This window comes from Sceloporus occidentalis, unplaced genomic scaffold, assembly GCF_023333645.1.
Source record: "Sceloporus occidentalis isolate IW3139 unplaced genomic scaffold, rSceOcc1.0.p SCAF_6, whole genome shotgun sequence".
Taxonomy (NCBI): Eukaryota; Metazoa; Chordata; class Lepidosauria; order Squamata; family Phrynosomatidae; genus Sceloporus; species Sceloporus occidentalis.
This window is the reverse complement of record NW_028316986.1, coordinates 108478258-108500462: the sequence shown is the minus strand read 5'-3', so window position 1 is coordinate 108500462 and position 22205 is coordinate 108478258. Positions and strand designations below refer to the sequence as shown.

The following is a 22205-nucleotide window of genomic DNA, read 5'->3' as shown; positions in this document are numbered from 1 at the left end:
TGCAACCTGATGCCAAAAGTCTGTGTTTCTACAGCAGTACTCCTTCCCCAGCTTATTCTTGCTGATACTGCAAAAGAAAGTGCTGTAAGCTAGATAGAAAACAAGGAGGGAATGGGGTGGGCAGCCAAAAAAGACTTTGTAAAAAGGAGCTTCTTTGTCAGATGCTTTGTTAACTAAGGTTTGCTGATGTTAAAGATACAAGTCAGTGCTCTCTCAAGGGCTGTTCCTGTAATGTGCTTTAGAGCAGGGGTGGGGAAAGAGTGGGCAACAGATTGGGTGCAGCCCCCCACCCTGGTCCATTTTTGCAACCCAGAAAGTTTGCTCGTCTGTCCTCAGGGGTCTAAAATTGACATGAAAAGGGCTTTTTTGTTCTTGGACTATTCTAAGCATTTCAATTTTGCTTTGAGTGGGTTGTAGGGGCACTCCAAATCCCAAAGTTCAAACCACAAATAGATGTCCAGGAATTTCTGATTTATTTTATTTCCCTTTTCCCTGTCCCCTTCATTTTATTTCATCTCCAGGCATGATGCAGTCTATAGCAGGTGCTGGAGGCAAACGTTTGGCTGCTATCCTTGCAAAAGTTGCCCACTCCGTCTGTAGTGTGCCTTCAGTGCAGATCTACAGTGTGGAGGTCTATGAAGAAAGGCGTTGGATCTTGCCTTGCCAGACAAGCTGGGTCTGATTTCCCCCCTCATATTATAACAAGAACTGTGAGAGAAAGAAAAATGGGGAGAAAAAGGATTAAGAAAATAACCCCAAAAAGGCTTGCACCTTCTTTCTGCCTCTTCTTGTAGGTACTGTGAAACTGTTTCAGCTGAGAATCACACAGGGTCCTTTAACACTACAATTATAGCATTATGTTCCATTTTAGTTACTATGGGAACAACCCTATGGGATCTTGGGATATGCAGTCTTGTTGTTATTAACAGCCCTTCAGTCAACCCTTACTCATAGTGATGCTGTGGATGAGACATTTCCAAGACTCCCTGTCTGATACTGCTCTGCTTAGGTCTTGAAAACTGAGGCTGGTGACCTCGCTGATTGAGTCTATCTACCTGGTATGCAGTCTTTTTCTCTTTCTACTATGCGGCACCTTACCTAGCATTATTATTTTTTTCTAATGAGTTATGTCTATTCATGATGTCACCAAAGTACAACAGCCTGAATTTGATAATCTTGGCTCCCAGGGAAATTTTAGGCTTGATCTTTTCAAGAACCAATTTGTTTGTCTTGTTGGCTGTCCCCAATATCCTTAGCATTCTTTTCCAGCACCACATTAAATGAGTTGCTCTGACATCTATATATGATGATGGTGAATATAATGTTAATATTTTTGAGTGATGAACCTTGCCCGTGGTCCCGGTCTGGTGCCAACTGGAATAAGATGTCAGCTCCTCTGCAACTCAGGATCAAATCAAAAACTCCAAACAGGCTTTGCAGCTTGCTGGAACAATGCCTAGTGAAACAGCTGTTTATTTAAAGAATCAGACTCCAGCAGTTCACTCCTTAGAGGGCTTTATTTCTTGTTTCTAAATAACACGAGCTAGTTACTACAATACAAAAACTCTTACTGTCACACCACACTATCTTCAACTCTCAGACTCCAAAACTCCCACAATCCCACTAGAACAGTGTTTGTTTCTCATATACAATATTCCCACAATGTGACTACTAAGTCCAGCCTCCTTTTTGTACAAGTTGCTATGCAACATAGGAACCAGCCCCAGTTCAGACAGAACACATATCATGTTTACATTTAGTCTTGTTCATTTGACCTTGAACATCCATCTGTGGCTGTTGCCTCTGGCCTCCAACTGTAGCCATTTTAGACTTCTGCAGACATTGTCACATCTGAACATTTTTATCTTAAATATACATTAACATATAATGGCTGGGACAATTGTAACTTTAGTGCTTATTTGTACATCTTTACTCTTTAGGATCTTGTGTTGTGCAGTCTAGGGGGGATATTTAGAATTCTTTGCCAGAAAGCTCTGTTAGTTTACTAGATTACAAACCCCAGGATTCTGTGGGATTGAGCCATTTAGCAATTAAGAGCAGCGTGGTATAGTGGTCTTAACATTGGACTAGGACTCTTGAGACCAAAGTCTGAATCCCTACTCAGCCATGGAAACCTACTGAGTGATCTTGGGCGAGTTACACAATCAGCTCAGAGGAAGGTAATGGCAAACCCCTTCTGAACAAATCTTGCCAAGAGAACTCTGAAATACGGTCACCTTAGGGTCGCTGTAAAAAATTTGAAGGCACACAACAATAAGAACAACAAAAAGAGGTATAATTGTGCAGTGTGAGTTCATATACAATCTTCAACCAAGGATTTGCTCTCCATGTCTGTCAATAGGACTGCCAGTGACTGTTTTCACTTGAGTGAAACTTTTTATTTTCCCTTGTCCTATTTTGATGTTCTGCTTTTTGTCATTCAAGATTTTCATGCGCATTCATGCATGCTTTTACATTAGTGATGCATCTCCTGCATTTTGGCTACTAAAAATGTATGTTAAACAAAACAGATCTCTTGTTTTGAAGAACCCCCTACATGAATTATGCTACTTCTTTCTAGCTTTATTTTGTCTGGAATTTCCTTACAGGCACAGATTCTTGAGACTCTTCTAGTAAAAAAGACTTTTCCCTGATCAGGAGTTTTCTGTATGCCATAAATTATAGTCTTCTCCTGATTCAAATTACAGATCCTTTGCAAGACAAGAACCCGTTTGTACCTGCCATCTGACACAGCAGAAGGCATAATCTCTCTGACTTTAAATCTAAAAGGTCTAAGTCATTCTCCTTACATCCTGAAATCCTATTTTCTCTTTCCTGATGAGAGTACACTAAGTCTGCTTCTGGCTGTGTTGCCACCCTATAGGATAGTGACACTGCTGTGTTCACTATTGTTCCTAGGACTCCCTGCCCTGCCATTCTTGGATGCTGGCTGCTTATTAAGTGTACAGAAAGCCTGTGGCAACTGACCCCCTCCCCATGCTCCCCCTTTCACACTGTTTTATTTCCTCCACTTTATTATTGGTCCTGGTCTCTCTGCCTCACCAACATTCATGATGGACTTGTCATTCTGCAAACTAAATTTTCCGTTCAAGGGAGCCTCCTGCAGAGGATCCCAGCTGCTTCCACTTAAACACCCAGAAACTAATCCCCCAGAATCGGCTTGAGCAGGCCAGCATCTGTCTTTCACATTTCGGTCCCTTCGAAGTGCCTCAGATAATGCTCTGCATCTCTGTTAGGGCTGTTACTCCTACTTTGGGGTCTGCCTTTTTATTCTAAACCCCATTCTCTCTTTTCTTCCACACCTTACTATAGTGTAAGCAATGAAAGTTCCCCTCCTCCGAGGAATATTCTGATACACAGAGATGTTTTAGCAAGGTGGGTTGGGGGGGGGGCACAAATGAGCTTAAAGTCAGCTTTCCTTCACTTTATAATTCCCATGGCATCAGCTTATTTCCAGACATGACTTGTATTTGGGTAATATCAATACAAAAGAGCATTTGGAAGAACATAGTTTGTTTAAATCTTGTAGAAAGAGCAGCTTTGTACAACGTCCTCATCCTTGTATCCAAAGCTACTATGATATGTTATAGAAGCATCCTGCCGTGCTGGTTATTTTTGCCCGTAGTCACTCCTGGGCATGCTTAGTGGTTTTGGGAAGGGAGTAAGAGAGATGGTAACTAGACAGGTTACGTGACTTACCTCATACTCTCTGGCTTAATGGCATGTTTTTATTTTAGTTATCTGATCTGAATTATTTGGCCGGTTGCTGATAACTTCACTCCCTACTTTTGCTTTTGGATCAAAGCAAAAGTAGGGAGTGAAGCGTAAGGAGTGAACTTATCAGCAACTGGCAAAATAATTCAGATCAGAATTAAACTTGAAGCAACATTTCCTTGTTTTGTGTTTTGTATATTTCATTGTTTGAAAATAAGTCAAATATGTGTTTATCTCCTTCCATTCATGCATGTGAGCAGGAAATGCATAAGGCATTGCATAGTCTAACATGACTCTGTTTTTTAATAGCAGAATTTTAGAAGATAGTTGTTGCCCAGACTACTGCCTTTGGGAGATGGAAAATATCAGGATTATGGCACTGACTTCCCATGCAACCCGGTTTCCTCTTACTCTCTTTCCCCTGAACTTTCCTGCAAGAGTTTTTCTAGAATAGATTACGACAGTATTTTGGTGCAATGGGATGGCCAAGGGATGGATCTGTTCCACTAACAGGTGGACTTCTACACTGTCGTGGAAAGAGTTGTGCTTATGGATCCTCTGTTTGGATATGGATATTACATTAAAAAATAGGGGGTTTTGCTTATAATTCTGCCATATATTGTTTTCAGTGTAGGTACTAGTGAAGGTACTATGTCAGTGTCCAAGACTTCATTGTAAGTTTCCTTTAACCGTAATGGTGGAGCTTTTATCAGGCCTCTCCTGGTGTCTAGCATCTCCTATAAATCTATGAGACATCTTATCTGAATCTCCTGATCTACACTTCATCAGTCATGCTGGGAAAATTGATTCCTGCCTTTATTAAATACCCTGTTCTTTTCATGAATCTTTCTTTCTTACCAGCTAACTATAGCAACAAGGCAAATGCTAGCAGAAAAAAAAATCCTCAGATGTTTTACTTTCATTGTCTCTCCAGTTACAATTTGTTACATTTTAAGCAAAACAATGATTTAGCACCCAATGAAGCATTATAAATTTCTCCCCAAATTTGGTAGCCTACTTGGATGTTTATATTCCACATTTTGGTAGAAACTTACAACATTTCCAAATGTTTGTCCCCTAAATCATCTGTCCACTAGCACATCTGAAATTATATTGAAAATTTTGTTCTTATTTTGAAAGATGGTGATAAATCCTTCTATAGTGAAACGGAACAGTATTTTACTTTTTTTTTATTGCAGTGAAATTGAGAGCTCTGAGCAGATCTTTAAGTGTCATATTTACAAGCTTTTAAATATCTTTTTCTTTTATGCTTTTAGTGTGTACCTCCATAACAAAGTATTATTTCTCCCTCCCTCCCTCCCTCCCTCCCTGTCTTTAGCCATGTGCAACACCAAAGCCATGTTGAGGTGAGCTGGTATGAAAAGACTCATCCATATTTCAATGGTTCAGGGATGTAGCCAGGCTTTTGGGAAAGGGGGGTGTCCAAACTAAGTTCCACCGTTATAATGCAGCTTGGGCGCAGCAGCACACAGCATTCATTGTATCTAACAGAAGGGGGAGTCCGGACCCCCCCCCCCCAGCCATGTCCCTGAATGGTTCTAAAATGAAATAAAGGAGGATCTGAGTTTTATTGACTAACATCCTTGTTAGACTTGCATGAAGCATATGAAAATGATTGTTGTTGACCAGCGGCTCATAGCAGCCTTCTTCCCCATGTCTTTTGTCTCATTTGTTTTTAACTTCAGCCCTCATGAGCCTCAGCTATATGAAGGGATTCTGGGCATTGAGAGTCCCAAGCATCTGGAGAGCACCAACCAGGGCGAGCGTGGTCAGAAGCATTATATAGTTCTCAAAGAGACATTTTGCTGCCTCAGCCTGCAATTCTGTCCCATCTATGTGCAGTGTCTCTTTTGTTCTCATTGGAGAGTAAATAAGGACTGCGCCTATACAGATTGTACGCATGGAGAGGCCAGGATGGAACAGCCCTAGTGTACAGTTTGTGTGCAGGGACTGAGAATGTATGGCTGTTGATGAGTGGCAATTCCCATCATCCCTCATCATTGGCTATGCTGGCTAGGGCTGATGAGAGTTGCAGTTCAACAACAACATCTGGATGGCTACCATCTAAGCATTGTTTATTAACAAGTATCACACTGCTGTCTTTATGTACACATTTTTTTGCTGTCCTTTGTATACAGTCCTAAAACTCAAAAACCTCCTGCAGATTATTAAATGGGTAGATTCACAAAATGTTTGTGAAAGAGAACTAAGCAGGCTTTTAATATATAATCATGTTAGGGAGGCTTTTATACGATGTGCATGTGCTGTAGGTATTTTTTTAAAAAAACTTTTGTATATTTTAATGTCATTTTATACTGTTTTCAGCTAATTGGTTTTACAGTGTTCCCTCCACATTCGCAGCCTTGAGATTTGTTGAAGCACTTAGAATTCTCTGCTAGTGAACTCATAGTACTGTCATTAACAAGTACAAGATCTTTCCTGTAGAAAATTCCAAGTATCTTGACAAACTACAAACCCTAGGAGTCCATGACAGTTAAAGTGATGTAGAGCTGCTATAAGTAAATAGTGCAGTATATTCTTTGAAATACACTCTTTGAAGGGGTCCTTTCTGTTCATGGAAAAGTCTGAGATCCATGGAGGCTCTTGCTAGAGGCAGGGAAAGAGCATCTAGAGGAGAAAGAGAATAAAAAGCTAAAGGAGAAAGAAGGCCTGGAATTGTTTATCAGGCCATCATTCATTTATTTTAAAAGTATGTATAGAAGTAAGTATACCTCAAAAATTCTGACACATATAATTTTAGAGGCTAAGGCCCTATACAGGCCGGCACTTTGTGCTGGCCTGTGGGTGGAATTAGGGTGTAGAGTTCGCATGCTGGATGCCCTAACCCTGCTCCCAGGGCACCACTTTGGCATGAACCGGTCCACATGGCGCATGCCATCATGACACCCCCTCTGGTACTGCAACCATATGATGCAGCACTGAAGGGGCATCATGAAGCAGCACCGCTGCTGCTTTGGTACCCCTTGCAGGACGCAAAAAGGAGCTGCTTTTTGAGGCTCCTTTTTGCACTCTCCAGAGGGCAGATCGGGGCCATATCATGAGGTTGCTGTGCTCCTGATCCAGCCAGTAAAGGGGTGGCTGCAGACTGCCCCTTTAGTGCAGTCCGTATAGCCCCTAAGTTATCAAGATAGCACTCTAGTAGTACGATTGTTGTGTACCTTCTAGTCATTTCCAACTAATGGCAATCCTATCATGGGTTTTCTCAGCAAGATTTGTTCAGAAAAGGCTTACCGTTGCTTTCCTTGGAAGCTGAGAGAGTGTGACTTAACCATTGGGGTTCCATGACTGAGCAGGAATTCAAACTCTGGTCTCTGAGAGTTCTAGTCCAAGACACTAAACTGGCTTTTAGAGAGTTGTTGTCATGTGCCTTTAAGTTGTTTCCGACTTATGGCAACCCTAAAGTGAATCTGTCACATGGTTTTCTTGGCAAAATTTGGTTGGGGAGTGCCTTCAAGGCCTCCTGCACTGCCACTCGGCCTCACCGCCGCCGCCGCAGAAGGGCCGGGTGTCAGTGCTGGGGGCCTCTTGGCCTCCAACACCACCATTGGGCCCTTTCCGCGGCGGCGGCACGGAAGCCGAGGCTTGGCCGCCACCACCGCCAACCAGCTTTTTCCGCGGCAGTGGCAGCAAGGAGGCCAAGCAGTTGTGCCGGACGCCTCCCAGGCCCGAAAGGTAAGTAAGAGGGAGGGAAGGAAGTGAGGCAAGGGAGGAGGGAAGCGAGGAGAGGAGAGGAGGGGAGGAGAAGGAAGTTGTCCCCAATGGCGGCACGCGTGCATGCGCGCCAACATTGGGGACAACTTCCTGGTTTGCCATCCATGGATGCTCAAATCCGCGGATGCAAATCCGTGTATAAGAAGGACTGGGTGTCGGTGCTGAGGGCCTCTTGGACTCCAACACCGGTATCTGGCCCTTCCGTGGCGACGGAGGCATCAAGGAGGCCGGGTGCCGGTGCTAGAGGCCTTCAAGGCCTCCCACACTGCCACTCGGCCTCACCGCCGCCGCCGCAGAAGGGCCAGGTGTCAGTGCTGGGGGCCTCTTGGCCTCCAACACTGCCATCGGGCCCTTCTGTGGCGGTGATGAGGAGGCCAAGGCTTGGCCACCACCACCCAGCTTTTCCTGCGGCGGTGAGGAGGCCAAGCAGTCATGCCGGAGGCCTCCCAGGCCCGAAAGGTAAGTAAGAGGGAGGGAAGGGAGCAAGGCAAGGGAGGAGGGAAGTGAGGAGAGGGAGGGAGGAGAAGGAAGTTGTTCCCAATGGCGGCATGCGTGCATGCACACCGCCATTGGGGACAACTTCCCAGTTTGCCATCCGCAGATGCTCAAATCTGCAGATGGCAAATCCGCGGATGGCAAATCCACGTATAAGAAGGGCCGACAGTACTAGCTCTGCGGTAAACTGGATATGAAACATTTCTGTTTGTAGAGAAACCACCTTTGCCCACACAAGGCAGCTCCTTTCCCTCCTCGGTTTTGATTAGTAAGTTGCAGAATTATTTGAGAAGTGTTCACACTACGGTAGGATGAAATGAGGGTCTTGACTTAAGGAAATATTTAGCACTTTCATGAAATTATCTCTCAATATCAATCATTGTTTTGAAGCAATTGCATGCTTGACCTTTCACTACACAGAAAATCCAGACCTGTATTCCCAAACTCTGCCTACATTTCCTGCTTAACAAACACAAACTCAGGTACATCTGGAATAGTGGCTCAATTTTTAAGGCCTTTTATTTTATACTATTTATACTATTTGAATTTTTTTAGATTGGTTTATTTTTTATTTTTATTTTTAGATTTTTTTAGATGTTCTGATAAAGGTCGGGATATAAACATTTTAATCAGTAAATAAAATATTCAGTTATTTTTGTGCACTAAATTAATTCACAAAATAGAATTTGAAACTTGTATTAAAACACAAGGAATAATTGTAGGTGTTAAGAGGAGAATATTGGGGGGGGGGGCAGATATATAACATTAATTCAAAATCCTCTGTACATCCAATATAGAAAGGAAAGAACATGTATTGAAATCTCCTATTTTGCTATTACATACCATGAGCATTATGGATGAAGGTCTAAATATATATACAAAATCAAGTCCATGTCCAATTGATATCTGAAACAATTAATGTACACTTAATATACATTAAGTATATTAATCATTAATATACCTAGAACTTGCCATACATTATATATGGATTGATCAGAAGCACTAGAACTAGATCTTGATGCAGATGTCATTATGTTAAGATAAATATATTGAGTAGCTGTCTCAGTTGCTTTAATCAAGTATTTCTGAGGCAAAGTAAAATTGAAATAGAAATCAGAGCCTGGACCAGAATAATTTTTGAGGTAAATAATGGTTTGAGTGTTGGACTACAACACTTGAAACCAAGATTTGGTTCCCACTCAGCCATAAAATCCACTGGGTGGCCTTGGGCAAGTCACATACTCTCAGCTGGAGAAAGCAATGGCAAATCACCTCTGAACAAACCTTGCCAAGAAAATCCCATAATAGGTTTGCCTTGGGGTCACCATAAATAAAAAATGACTTGAAGGTATTCAACACACATAAAAAATGTACATGTAATCCTGTATAGGTATGACCAAGCAATGTGTTACAAGCGGTGTGTCTTTTTAATTTCTGTTTTAAAATTTCTGCTTTTCTAAAGTATAGAACAATGTTTTGTACCATTTTTCTTATTTTCTATTTTGTAAGAAGTAAAACTTCCCTTATAGAAAAACAGAAAATGAAGAAGCTAAAAACTAAATTATGCATGTTCCGTTTAAAACTTAGCTCAGCTGAAAGTTCCTTAGTCATCCATCCAAGGTGTCTCAAGAAACCAGGATGGATGACTAAGGAACTTTCAACTGAGCTAAGTTTTAAACGGAACATGTATAAGAAATGGAAAAAGGGGGAAATCACGAAAAAGGGATTCAAAGAAATAGCAGGTATGTGTCGGGGTAAAGTCAGAAAAGCTAAAGCGCAGAATGAACTCAGGCTTGTTAGAGAGGTTACAAACAATAAAAAGGGCTTTTTTGGATATGTCCGCAGCAAAAGGAAGAAGAAGGAAATGGTAAGGCCACGGCGTGGAGAAGATGGCAAAATGCTAACAGAAGACAAGGAAAAGGCAGAATAACTCAACACCTTCTTTGCCTCAGTCTTCTCAGAAAAGGAAAAGGGTGCTCAACCTGAGGATAATGGATCAGAGGACAGAATAGGGGGATTTCAGCACTGAATAAGTAAAGAGATAGAGGAATACCTTGTTAATCTAAATGAATTTAAGTCTCCAGGACCAGATGAACTACATCCAAGGGTATTAAAAGAACTGGCAAATGTAATATCGGAGCCATTGGGAATAATCTTTGAAAACTCCTGGAAAACAGGAGAAGTCCCCGCAGACTGGAGGAGGGCAAACGTCCCCATCTTCAAAAAGGGGAAAAAAGAGGATCCCAACAATTATTGTCCAGTTAGTCTGACATCTATACCAGGAAAGATTCTAGAGCAGATCATTAAACAGAGAGTCTGTGAACATCTAGATGGCAATTCCATAATCACAAAAAGTCAGCATGGGTTTCAGAGAAACAAGTAATGCCAGAAAAATCTAATCTCTTTCTTTGATAAAATTACTAGCTTGGTAGATGAAGGGAATGCTGTTGGTATAGTATATCTTGATTTCAGTAAGGCCTTTAACAAGGTTTCCCATGACGTTCTTGCAAACAAGCTTGTAAAATGTAGGATAGACAAGGTAACTGTTACATGGATTTGTAATTGGTTGACTGGCCGAACCCAAAGGGTGCTCAACAATGGCTCCTTTTCATCCTGGAGAGAAGTGACCAGTGGGGTCCCACAGGGCTCTGTCCTGGGCCCAGTGCTATTCAACATCTTTATCAATGACCTGGAAGACAGAATTGGGAGCATACTTATCAAATTTGCAGATGACACCAAATTAGGGGGAATAGCTAATACCCCAGAGGACAGGATCAAAAGTCAAAATGACCTGAATAGACTAGAAAGCTGGGCCAAAGCTAACAAAATGAAATTCAACACAGAGAAATGTAAGGTACTACACTTAGGGCAGAAAAATAAAATGCACAGATATAGGATGGGGGAACACGTGGCTGAATGAGACTACATGTGAAAGGGATCTTGGAGTCCAAGTAGACCACAAGTTGAACATGAGTGAACAGTGCAATGCGGCAGCTAAAAGGCCAATGCAATTTTAGGCTGCATCAATAAAGTATAGTGTCTAGATCAAGAGAAGTAATAGTGCCACTGTATTCTGCTTTGGTCAGGCCTCACCTGGAATATTGTGTCCAGTTTTGAGAACCACAATTTAAAAAGGATGTTGAGAAACTGGAGCGTGTCCAAAGGAGGGCGACTAAAATGGTGAAGGGTCTAGAAACCATGTCCTATAAGGAATGACTCAGGGAGCTGGGGATGTTTAGCCTGGAGAAAAGAAGTTTAAGAGGTGATATGATAGCCCTGTTTAAATATTTGAAGGGGTGTCACATTGAGGAGGGAGCAAGCTTGTTTTCTGCTGCTCCAGAGAACAGGGCCAGAAACAATGGATCCAAGCTGCAGGAAAAGAGATTCCACCTCAACATTAGGAAGAACTTCCTGACAGTTAGGGCTGTTCAACAGTGGAACAAACTCCCTCGGAGTGTAGTGGAGTCTCCTTCCTTGGAGGTCTTTAAGCAGAGGCTGGATGGCCATCTGTCGGGGATGCTTTGATTTGGATTTCCTGCATGGCAGGGGGTTGGACTGGATGACCCTCTTCCAACTCTACGATTCTATGATTCTAAATATTTTACAATATGAAGCTCAAAAGAATTCCTACTTGTGTTATTTCCATATCCTACTCTTCTCATTTCAAGTTTCTGTCACTAGTATTTCTTCAGAAGGTTCTCAGTTGTTTACATAAACCTGTTTTGTTTACTTAAGAGAACCTGGCAAAAATATCTATGTTGTAGTTCTCTGTTGCACAAATTATTATTTCTGTTTGTTGTAAATAGTCCTGCAGTCCTTTTTCATTCCTCTCTGTTTATAACATTAATCCTCAATAGATTTTCCCAAGATCTAACTTTCTCTCAAACTCTTGTGGAATTTACAGTTAAACAGTTGTATATGCTCAGAACATACAGAATAGGTGTGACTGTAATTCAAAAAAAGAGAAAAAAACAAAAGGAGATGTGTGTCCTAAGAATAAATAAAAATGTGATATTAAAGTGATTAACTTCTCTGAAACAAAAATATTCACTCTAACAAAAGAGTGTGCTTTGCCTGTGAGATTTCTAAATTTATGACAGCAGTGTGTGAAAAAATTAATTTCCAACCTTTCACCATGGTAAGAACTCTTTAAACAAGATGTAATAATAATCTTGATGTTGTGATGAAATGCTGTATTAGTTTCAACTATATACTAGCATATCTTTATTTTTATGTCAACTGTTCTGGTAACTTGAAAGAACCAATAGACAGTGTTTTATCATTATTTATGTAATTAGCTTGGGAAAGTTTTCCTCCTAAACTAACACTGAACTCACTTAGTTGTTTTTTTTTTCTTTGATACCACTTTGTCATTCCACATCCAGTAATGTATATCTGGCAGTAGGAATAAGTAATTATAGAAATGCTCCTGGGTTTTGCTTTCCAGAACACTAATTTCCTTAAGTGGACATCATGGACTTGATGATTTGACACACTCTTTTTATTTTCATAAACCATGGAGTCTGATCTTACACATGCATACTTAAAAGCAAATCCCACTGATTTCAATTACTTACTCTTGAATAAGTATCCATAAGGTAGCAGTTTCTGTTTTAATCTTTCTCCTGGGCTTTTTGGAATACATGAAACATTAACTTGACTTCCAATTGTATGTCCCACTTCACTTTATCATGACAGTAGACCAGCCTATACAGTTAGAATATAACCGTGTACAAAACAAACAGGCACAGGCTACAAATCCAGGTAAATTCCAACATGAGCACATTGAATAATTTCACCAACCCCCCCCCCAAAAAAAAAAATCTGAAAGAAGACAGGTACAATTTTTAAACAATCTCTGGTTTCTCTTCAAATTGTATAAACTCAATTTGTAGTCCTTTCTAGAGTAAACCTGTTGATCCAAAATATTTACATGCATGCTGGTTTACCATTCATGCTGGTTTACCATGTGGGTTGTTCTGGCTGGACTAGTAAATGAATTTAAGCCCAGATTTGTATTTCTTTAACAAAATACTGCTTTAGACTTTCAAAACTCTGCCAGCAGGAGGAAAGTTGTGTAGATCACTATTATCATTATTTTGTGAGCTCTTAACATTTATAGAACATGAAAGATGATCGATAGAAGAACATTTCAGCGAGTAATTCAGAGCTTTCCTGATATAGTCACTAGTGTTTTTCTGGCAGCAAATAATGTTGTAAAACAGCTCACTGATAACATGACTTCCCATGTATATTGGATTAATGGTCCAAATCATATTATAGGTCAACATGAAAAAGACAATTGTGCTTGCTTTCCTTGTAGCTTAGATCAGCTGAGTGGTAATTATAGCCAAGCATTTATGAACCCCTTCCACTGGAAAATATATGCTGTGGTGGGTATGAAATGCATACAAAAATGCTATCTTTATGCTAGAAAAATTCGTTAACTAAGTGTAATCACACTTTAGTTTCAGATTCAGCTTATTGCCATGTGTAATTTTTGACTAAATTAGAGTTGGGAATCATATGACCTTCAAGTATTTTTCGGACTGTAACTTCCACCAACCCTAGCCATCACAGCTAATGGTGAAGAATGTTGGAAGTTGCAGTCCAACATCAGGAGGGCTAAATCCTATTTGTGCCATCTTGAGCAAACCCATTGAATAAATTCTGGAAACAGTTCCAAAATGTGTGCACATTCTTTTTTTTTTCTAGATCAGGAAAGGACAGAAGATAGATCAGGATTTCCTACCTGCATGATCTGCAGAAGATCAGCAGGTAGATTTTATTCCTACAAAGTAATCCAGCCTCCAGATTACAAATAGAAGATTATTGGCATGACCAAGAGTAAGAATTTTGTGTGAAAAGACTATTTAGTCCTGGCACTTTAAGAAATTCTTGGGATCAGAATAATTTAATTCTAGATGTGCCTTTTTCACCCGGTTGTAAGATGGTTGTTATCAGGTTTTCTATTGAAAAGGTAATTCACAAACAGAAATCTTCCTATTCTGTTCTAACAGATCTGTATTTGTATTACTATGACATACAAATTATTGAAAATATCTTTACTGGGATGTGCAAGAATTCTTCTTAAGTTTGGGTTTAGTAATATGTTGGTAGGTACCGTCATCTTTTACGTGGCTTCCAGTTTATGCTGGAAGCCCTGCATCATTCAGTGAATGGTGCGTGTGCCTGCGCTGCCGCACTGCTGCTCCGCTGCGTGCACAAGCCCCATTATCCTTAATGGGATTCAAGCATAGGTGGAACTTGCCTTACGCGGTGGGTCCAGAACAGATCCCCGCATAAGGCAAGGGACCCCTGTACATGGATGTGTTGAAGCACCTCTAGCATATTATAAAATACACACAACATTAAGTCTTTCAGGACTTCAAAACTAAATAAATATCAGCCACGCTGTTAGATTGGTTGTCAAGCAAAATAGACTGGTGTTCCTTATGTTTGTATACTCAAGTAGATAAATTTTTCAGGATGGTTTAGATTTCAGGTGCAGATCAGTAACTTTTATGCATTATGAAGAAAGGCCTACGTTACTAAATTAAATTCAGCAGGGTGAGGAGTTTTGTTTGCAGTTGTCTGTCAGGGAGAAAAAGAAAGATCTTAAAGACAGTCTTCATCAAAGCCCCCCTCCCTGCTCCTATTTGTTGCCAATCTCTTAGCCAACCCTGAAAACTGTGGCTTTGCTGCCCATCACAGTCGCCAGGAGTGGCAGTTGGAGTTTTAACAGGTCAGAGGCATGCCACACATATACTGAAATCCCAAAAATTAAACTAGAAGCAGCCATCTTCTCATTTCATTTTTCTGTTATTTTTTCCCAAGACTTTCTCTCTTTCCTTTTCACCATTTTCAGGTCAGTACCACATTTCAAGTTTACATGTGATAAGAGAGAAAATTTAGCCCCCAGACTACCCAACGTTATCCATCTCTAATCTAGTGTGATTAACCTGAGTTGGATGAAACTGTGTAAATGTATTTCTGTCTTGAAATTAGAATTTTTAATAGAATGCTTTATCTCTTTTCAAAAGAATTTTAAAAAGTGAACAGTATGAAAATTAGCAGTAACTGTTTTATTCTGGAACTGTTTCTCATAAAATGTAAAATGAAATGGTTTGTGGCTTCTCTGCCATATAAGTACATCCCCCCCTTCCCCTTACAAGTATTTACTCTGGATTTTTTAAAAGAATTAATTCAAATGCCACATGAAAAGAAACAATACTAAAAAAAAAAGAAACAATACTTTGTGTGGTTTAAAAGAATGGCTCTCACATTTTGCTGTGTAAATGCACATGGACTAAAAGGAATCCTTTAATCTCCACCTTAATATTCATCAGTGATGCCCTCTGATATCATTTGTACGCTCAAACACCTTTCTGTTTTCATTTTGGTTACATTGGAGAATGAGAGTGTTTCAGAATGTGTGTAATCTGATGGGGCTTGTATAAACAAAATTCAACAGAACTGAATTAAGACCCTAAATCCACTATGTCTCAGTGTGTTCAAATGTGTGCCCATACACACTTTCAGGCACAAGGCTTGCTGGCTCATTAACAAGCAAGAAGCAACTAATCTTAATGGCACTGCACACTGTTTTATAGTGAAGAGTAGAAGCAAAAATTTAAATTGCCGTAGAAAGTGTTTTTCTTTGCAAGCAACACATTAGAAAGGAGGGTTTCTTCCTCTTCCTCTTTCTCTTTGGGGGAATATATCTGAACAAGATGAGGGAAGTTCATTGAGTAGAATCAAGGACTCATACAGATGGCTTTTGATCATTTGGGAAGGTAAAATGGTTCACTGAATTGGATCACATAGTACATACCACAGTGACTGATTAGATTGATTTGTCTATTGCTGCTGCCTCTTCTTTTGATGAAACTCTTTAACCTACTTTGGAATTTTTTGACAGAAGGGTTTAAGGACATAAGGTGGGATGCAAAATACTAGTTTTTCTTTACATTGACTACTTACCCCAGTCCCATTTTTCTTTGTTTCATTCTGTGTGGTCAGATCATTTCCTTAGAATCCATTAAGAAATAGGATTCCATGCTATGTGGGAAAGGATGGTTTTACAGTCCTGTAGCTGAATAGAGAGCCAAAACAAAAACAGAATGCTGAACTAGGAAAACAGGGCTTCTTGTTGTGTATCATATATGGCATCATGTGTTCATGATTTGCACTAAACAACTATAGTAAGTAAAATGTAGCAAATGTACTGTTTAAATACTAATGCTGCATTGGATAAAGGTGTAGCATATGGACAGAATAACAAATGATGGATTTGATATAAACCAGCTAGAAAATACATTTTATTTAATGCAGTTTCTGTAACAGAAATTGTACATAGACATTGTACTGGAAGTTCTCATAACCATTTCCTGGCCATATAAGGCCAAAGTTGTTTAGGATGGTAAGATAGTAAATCATGAAAATGTGCATACCTCTCATTATGGTTATATATTTTTTTACTTTCTTTCAAGCTCAGTTTTTTTGTTGGCTTCATTTGCAAAATATAATTCCAGTCCAGTAGCTAGTTCCAACTAGAATACACCCATTGAATCAACTGCTGAATAATAAGTCATCACTGATCATAGATGCAATGAATCTACTTTAGTTGAAGGTGGCAATTGGATTTAGATGATAGACCTAAACCACATGTTAGTTGGGAACTGCTAACACAGAATACAAATTACTGTAATTTGAATATGCATGTGAAGAATGTTGTTTTGATAGCAAGAAGATCTCTGTTCTGCCACATCTAGTTTCTGTATTCTGTTAAAATTGTTGTTGTTAACTGTCTTCAAGAGACCTCCAGTTTCTTATCATCAACAACTCTGCTCAGGTCTTGCAGAATCAGGGTTGTGGCTTTCTTCCTGGAGTGCTGTCTTCCTTATTTTCCTACTGCCTTCTACCTTATCAAGCATTGTTTTCTTTTCTAGTGAGTCATGTCTTCTCATGATGTGGCCAAAGTACAACAGTCTCAGTTTAGTCATCTTGGCTTCTATGGACCAATAACAGCAATTCAGAATTATAAAATATTCCATCAAATAACATCCAGATTTAATACATAATATACTTCCAGTCAATTAAATAGGACAACGTTAAAAGAAGAGAAAAAAAACCACTTCAAGGTTTGGGTAAAATCATCCACCTAACAATCATTAAAAACATTTAAAAAAAAAACGGCTTCAAAGTTTAGATAAGGTCATCCCCCTGGCAATCAACTGCAGCGTCTGCTATTACCCTTGCCCGAATTTTGATTGCTGCTGAAGCAAACAGTGAAACCTTATAAGTTACCTTAGAATCGATATCAGACAAGAGATAATAATTTTTTTCGGAAATGGTATTAGACTGTAAATTGGACAGAATAGATCCCATAAATTTAGTTCTTGGACCAGTATATAGTAAGCAAGAAAACAAATAATGAGGCAAATCCTCAATTTCTGAGGCTCCACAAATACATAAACGGGAATCCTTAGGTGTATGTGAATATCTACCATCAATCATGGCTGAGGGCATTGTTTGGAAGCAGAGAGCTGTAAAAGCCTGTCTAAGCTTTAGAAATGTAAGATTCCCTAGGTAAACAGCCATCTGATGGTCCAATTTATATAATCTAAACCATTTGGAAAATTTCGAATTATTAATAGCCAGTCTATCCAGATGCACATCTTGGTTAAAAATATATTCACGGAGTTTCTCTCTTGAATTCCAACTGGAAGAATTTTCAATTAGAGCAGGATATGATTCAAGCAGCCTCTGGTGTCTTGAGCTCCAGACTTTGCAGCTTGATAAATATTGAAAACACAACTTAGGAAAAACCTTAACCGTAGAATCTTTAACAGATCTCCAATAATTAAGTAAAGTAAAATGAATGCGAGCTCTAATGGAAGGGAGGCCAACCTCAGCCCTGGCTTCTATGGAGAATTCCGGCTTGATTTGCTCTAGGACCCATTTATTTGTCATTTTAGCTATCCACAGTATTCATAGAACTCTCTTCCAGCACCACAAAAAAAATAAATATGTTTTTTCCCCTATCAGATTTCCTCACTGTCCACTGGCAGAATATTTGGAAAGGAGATTTATGGCCTGATCTCATGAACTCCTGTATTTACTGTTAGCTGATTAAAATGGAACACAAAGACTGTTTCTCCAGTGTTCAAGCTGCAGTTCTGCTTTGTCTAAAGTGACAATAGATACGAGATTGTGCTAGAATGGAGAGCAGAAATGGAGGCAGTCCTGTCAGCATGGCTTTTTCAAAATGTTGTGGTCACTACAGAGTTGTTTGCACTAGGGCAGCTAGATTTCCTTAAAATTTTCTACTCAAGTGTTTGGGGTTACAACACTGAGGACAAAATTCCTCACTACACTGCGAGTTTTAGTGATGTGGAAAGTTCATAACCTCTACCCTCACAGTGCCAAGTTTTTGTCTGTTTCCACAACTCCATGGGCAAGGAGGAAGGAATGGGTAGATGGCTCAACCCATGGTCAGAGCCCATGTCCCATGATATAGCAATTTACATCATAACATATATAGCTCTGCTGATTTTGCAGAATTTGGAAACATTAATTTTTCTGATTATAGCTGTTAGGAACCTGCAGCCTGTATGACCAATGGTAAGAGACCACACCTTCACAACCTTTGTCAGTTCTTTACTCCAAGGATTGTTCTAACTTGTGAGTTCTCTGGGGTTGGACACACAGCCCTGAAGGGACGGCCTGGATCTGCCCCTGTTACAGTCAGATTGCAGCCGCGGCAACCACACACCGTGGCCCCGATCTGGCCTTTGCAAAAGGGGCGATAGCTGCATTGCTGTGGCTTGGCAGAGCTCCTTTGGCACTGCGTCATATGTATGCAGCACCGGAAGAGCGCCATGATGTTGTGTGCAGTGCAGTGCGCAGCATCACACCGCCCTGGGGGTAGAGCCGGGGCATGCGTCATGGAGACACTACGCTCCAATTCCACCCCCAAACAGCCAATCAGCACAGTTCCTCTGTTACCGTCCATATCTGCTGAGGTAGACCTCCAGGACATGACACGTTTCCGATGCACACTGGGCCTTATGTAAAGCTCTTGATGAAAATTTCTGATGAAATAAAAACAATATAACTGAATCAATCAAGTAAACCAAAACTAATTTTAGCTGTGAAAAATAGGGATTGGGGGGGGGGGGGGACTGTTGAGATAAGGAAATAGTAATCCAACAGCCCATTGGAAGAAGAAAAGCACCTGCCAGCCATCAGACTGGGTTGGTTGTACTTCTTGTTTGGCTAATAGAGACTTTAAATGGATCACTACTATCATTTGCTTATAAAGAACATAGGTCAGCACATGTGTTGTGAGACAGAATTATGTATGTATCAGTACTACTATTTTTGAAACAATAGCCTGAAAACTTAATGAAGAAGGTGAATATTTAGATACTTGCTGCCCTCTTGTGGGCTGTGTTTAAAAATATAAAAACATAGGTCTCCATTTATCTGATTTCCATTCTAGATTACTGTTTTTCCCTGCAATTACTTCCATAACTGACTCTCAAGAAAATAATTTACTTTATGCTTGTTTTACTTGTTGTAAGCATGTAAATATATATCCATCCTTGAGCTCTGTAAAATTCTATTTACAGTGATATTGATCTTGTATCTTCTTTATGGTGTGTGCGCAGTTAGAAATATAACAGCCCTGGTCAATAAGACCAAAGACCTACCTATTCCAACAGGCTATTAACACAATGGCTAGCATGTTGTTTACAGCAAGCCTGAGAGCAGGACATGAATGCACTTGATTTTATTTTATATTTTGTTGTTATCCACCCTCGAGTTGACCTCAACCCACGATAACCTTGTAGAGACATCTCCAAAATTCCCTGTCCTCTGCTCTGCTCAGTACCTGCAAATTCATACCCATGACCTCTTTTATATAGTCCATCCATCTAGTACGTGGCCTTCCTCTCTTTCTGCTTCCCCACACATTATTGTTTTCTCTAGGTCTGTGATGTTTTCTACTAGCAGTATTGTGTTGTCTGCATACCTTAGATTGTTGATATTCTTTCCTCCTATTTTCACTCCTCCTTCTTTTGTGTTCAAGCCTGCTTTTCGTATAATATGATCTGCAGACAGGTTGAACAGATAGAGTTTAGTATAATCTTCTTGTGTAATACAGAGCTTTTAATTAGAGTATACATGCAGATGCACACACGTTTTTCCTTATGTTTAAGACCAAACATGTATCTATTCACTCTCCCCATTTAAAAAAATACTTCTGTTTTACAGATGTTACAACTGTGGTGGTCTTGATCATCATGCTAAGGAATGTACTCTACCTCCACAGCCAAAGAAGTGCCATTACTGTCAGAGTATCATGCACATGGTGGCAAACTGCCCACATAAAACTGTTCAGCAGCAGCCCACTAGTTATCAGGGAAGATACGAAGCAGAACCCCAGCCGTCCACATCAGCGTTCTTAAGAGAAGGTGGAGGGGCCTATAGCTACTCATCTTCATCCCATTCTCAGGAGGGAAGGGCAGACATCTTAGAACGTTCAGGCCGATCACCACAAGAAGCCACTTCAAGTAAGTTATCTCCATCACCTGAAGAACAAAGCCGAAAAGGGCCCTCTATTCAAAAAAGGAAAAAGACTTAAAACAGCTTTCGTCACAACCTGTTGTCTCCTTACCCTCTTGGGATGTCTACCTCATTTAAGCACAAGGAGCATAATTCAACACATCCTGCAGCCAACCTCAGATTTTTAACTACTGTTGTAGAACTATGGTCTTTTCAGAAAAGAAACAGACCAGTCACTCCAAGCAAATTTCATTTGAACTGAACATCGTGTTTTATTGAACTGGTTTGGGTATACAGATAAACAAACAAGCCACGGTTTTCCATGGTGGAGATGAGCCACCATGAGTTTTTGAGCTGTTTGTTCCAGATTAACCAGAAGGAGGCATTTGGAAGTTTTTACTTCAATTTTTGAGTTACGTGCTTCAAATAATGAATTATGGAGGTGATCTGATTCAACAAACCATAGTTGACACCAATTATAGTTAAGGTCATAGGGTTTTGATTATCACTAAATGACAGTTAGTCCAAAATTAAGGTTAGGGTTAGGGCTAACCCTAACCCTAACCTTTGGTCTTCTCAAGTCTTGCTGAAGGAGAGGAAGGGGAATGGAAGAAAATGTGTTATTCTGAACTGCCCTCCCCCCCTTTTTGAGAATGTATTGTCTTGAATGTATACATTCAACACTGTTTCCTTGGGTACATTATCCCTTGGAAAGCAATAGTTTCAATGTTTTTAAATAACTATTCCTGTGTATTTTGTTTTCATTTAACACACATAAAAGAAACGCCAGCTGTTACTTCATGAGAACCCAAAGAAATTTGTTTGCTTAAAATTGCCATGGACCTGAAAATATTAAGACATGCCTGTAGGGTTCAGGGTAGATTTTTCCCCCTCCTCCAGTTACCCAGGTCATCAATGAAAGGGGAATGCCTTGATTTAAAGATGCCTCTTTATTTTATACAATGTTTAAAAATGGAGCTCCCATCTTTTACCTCTCCCACAAAGACAATGAATGTGTAGTTTTCTGTGCTGATATCTCAAATATTGTATTAAATTAATATGGTTTAAATACAGGTTAGGTAACTGTGAGGGAGAATGTATACGTTGAAATGATTGTTTAGAGTGGTATTGAAATACCATCTTGAATCTTTGTATGTTGTGCAAAACTTGAGGTGTTATGAAGGCAGCAGAAGCAGCAGCAATTGTGTCTTCTTCAGTCTCAGCAATAACTGATTACATGTTATGTAAGGGAATGAATTTCTATACACAGGTTGAGTATCCCTTATTATCCTAAATGCTTGGGACCAGAAGTCTTTTGGATTTCAGATTTATCTTGGATTTTGGAATAGTTGCATATACATAATATCTTGGCGATGGGGCCCAAATCTAAACATGAAGTGCATTTATGTTTCATATATACCTTATACATGTACTGTAGCCTTAGGAAATTTTATACAATATTTTAAAATAATTTTGTTCATGAAACCAGAAAGCAAAGGTGTCACTATCAGCCACCCATGAAAAAAGTTATGGATCTTGGAGCATTTAGGAGTTTGGAGTTTGAATTTTTGGAAAAGGGATTCTCAGCCTTACTTTGAAAAGTAAATACAGAATAAAAATGTAAAGTATTTACCATATGGATAGGGGAA

The 22205-nt window shown here is 39.8% G+C and overlaps 1 protein-coding gene across 2 annotated transcripts in view; it reads left to right on the top strand.

Moving 5' to 3' along the window:
- Window positions 1–21032, top strand: part of LIN28B (lin-28 RNA binding posttranscriptional regulator B) — a 91180-nt gene extending 70148 nt beyond the window's left edge. For both annotated transcript variants that reach the window (XM_089528522.1, XM_089528523.1), the window contains exon 4: window positions 20266–21032. In XM_089528522.1, coding sequence (XP_089384648.1) covers window positions 20266–20635 — 370 coding nt within the window. In that variant the 3' untranslated portion in view covers window positions 20636–21032. The remainder of the gene's footprint in view (window positions 1–20265) is intronic.
- The last annotated feature ends 1173 nt before the right edge of the window (window positions 21033–22205 follow it).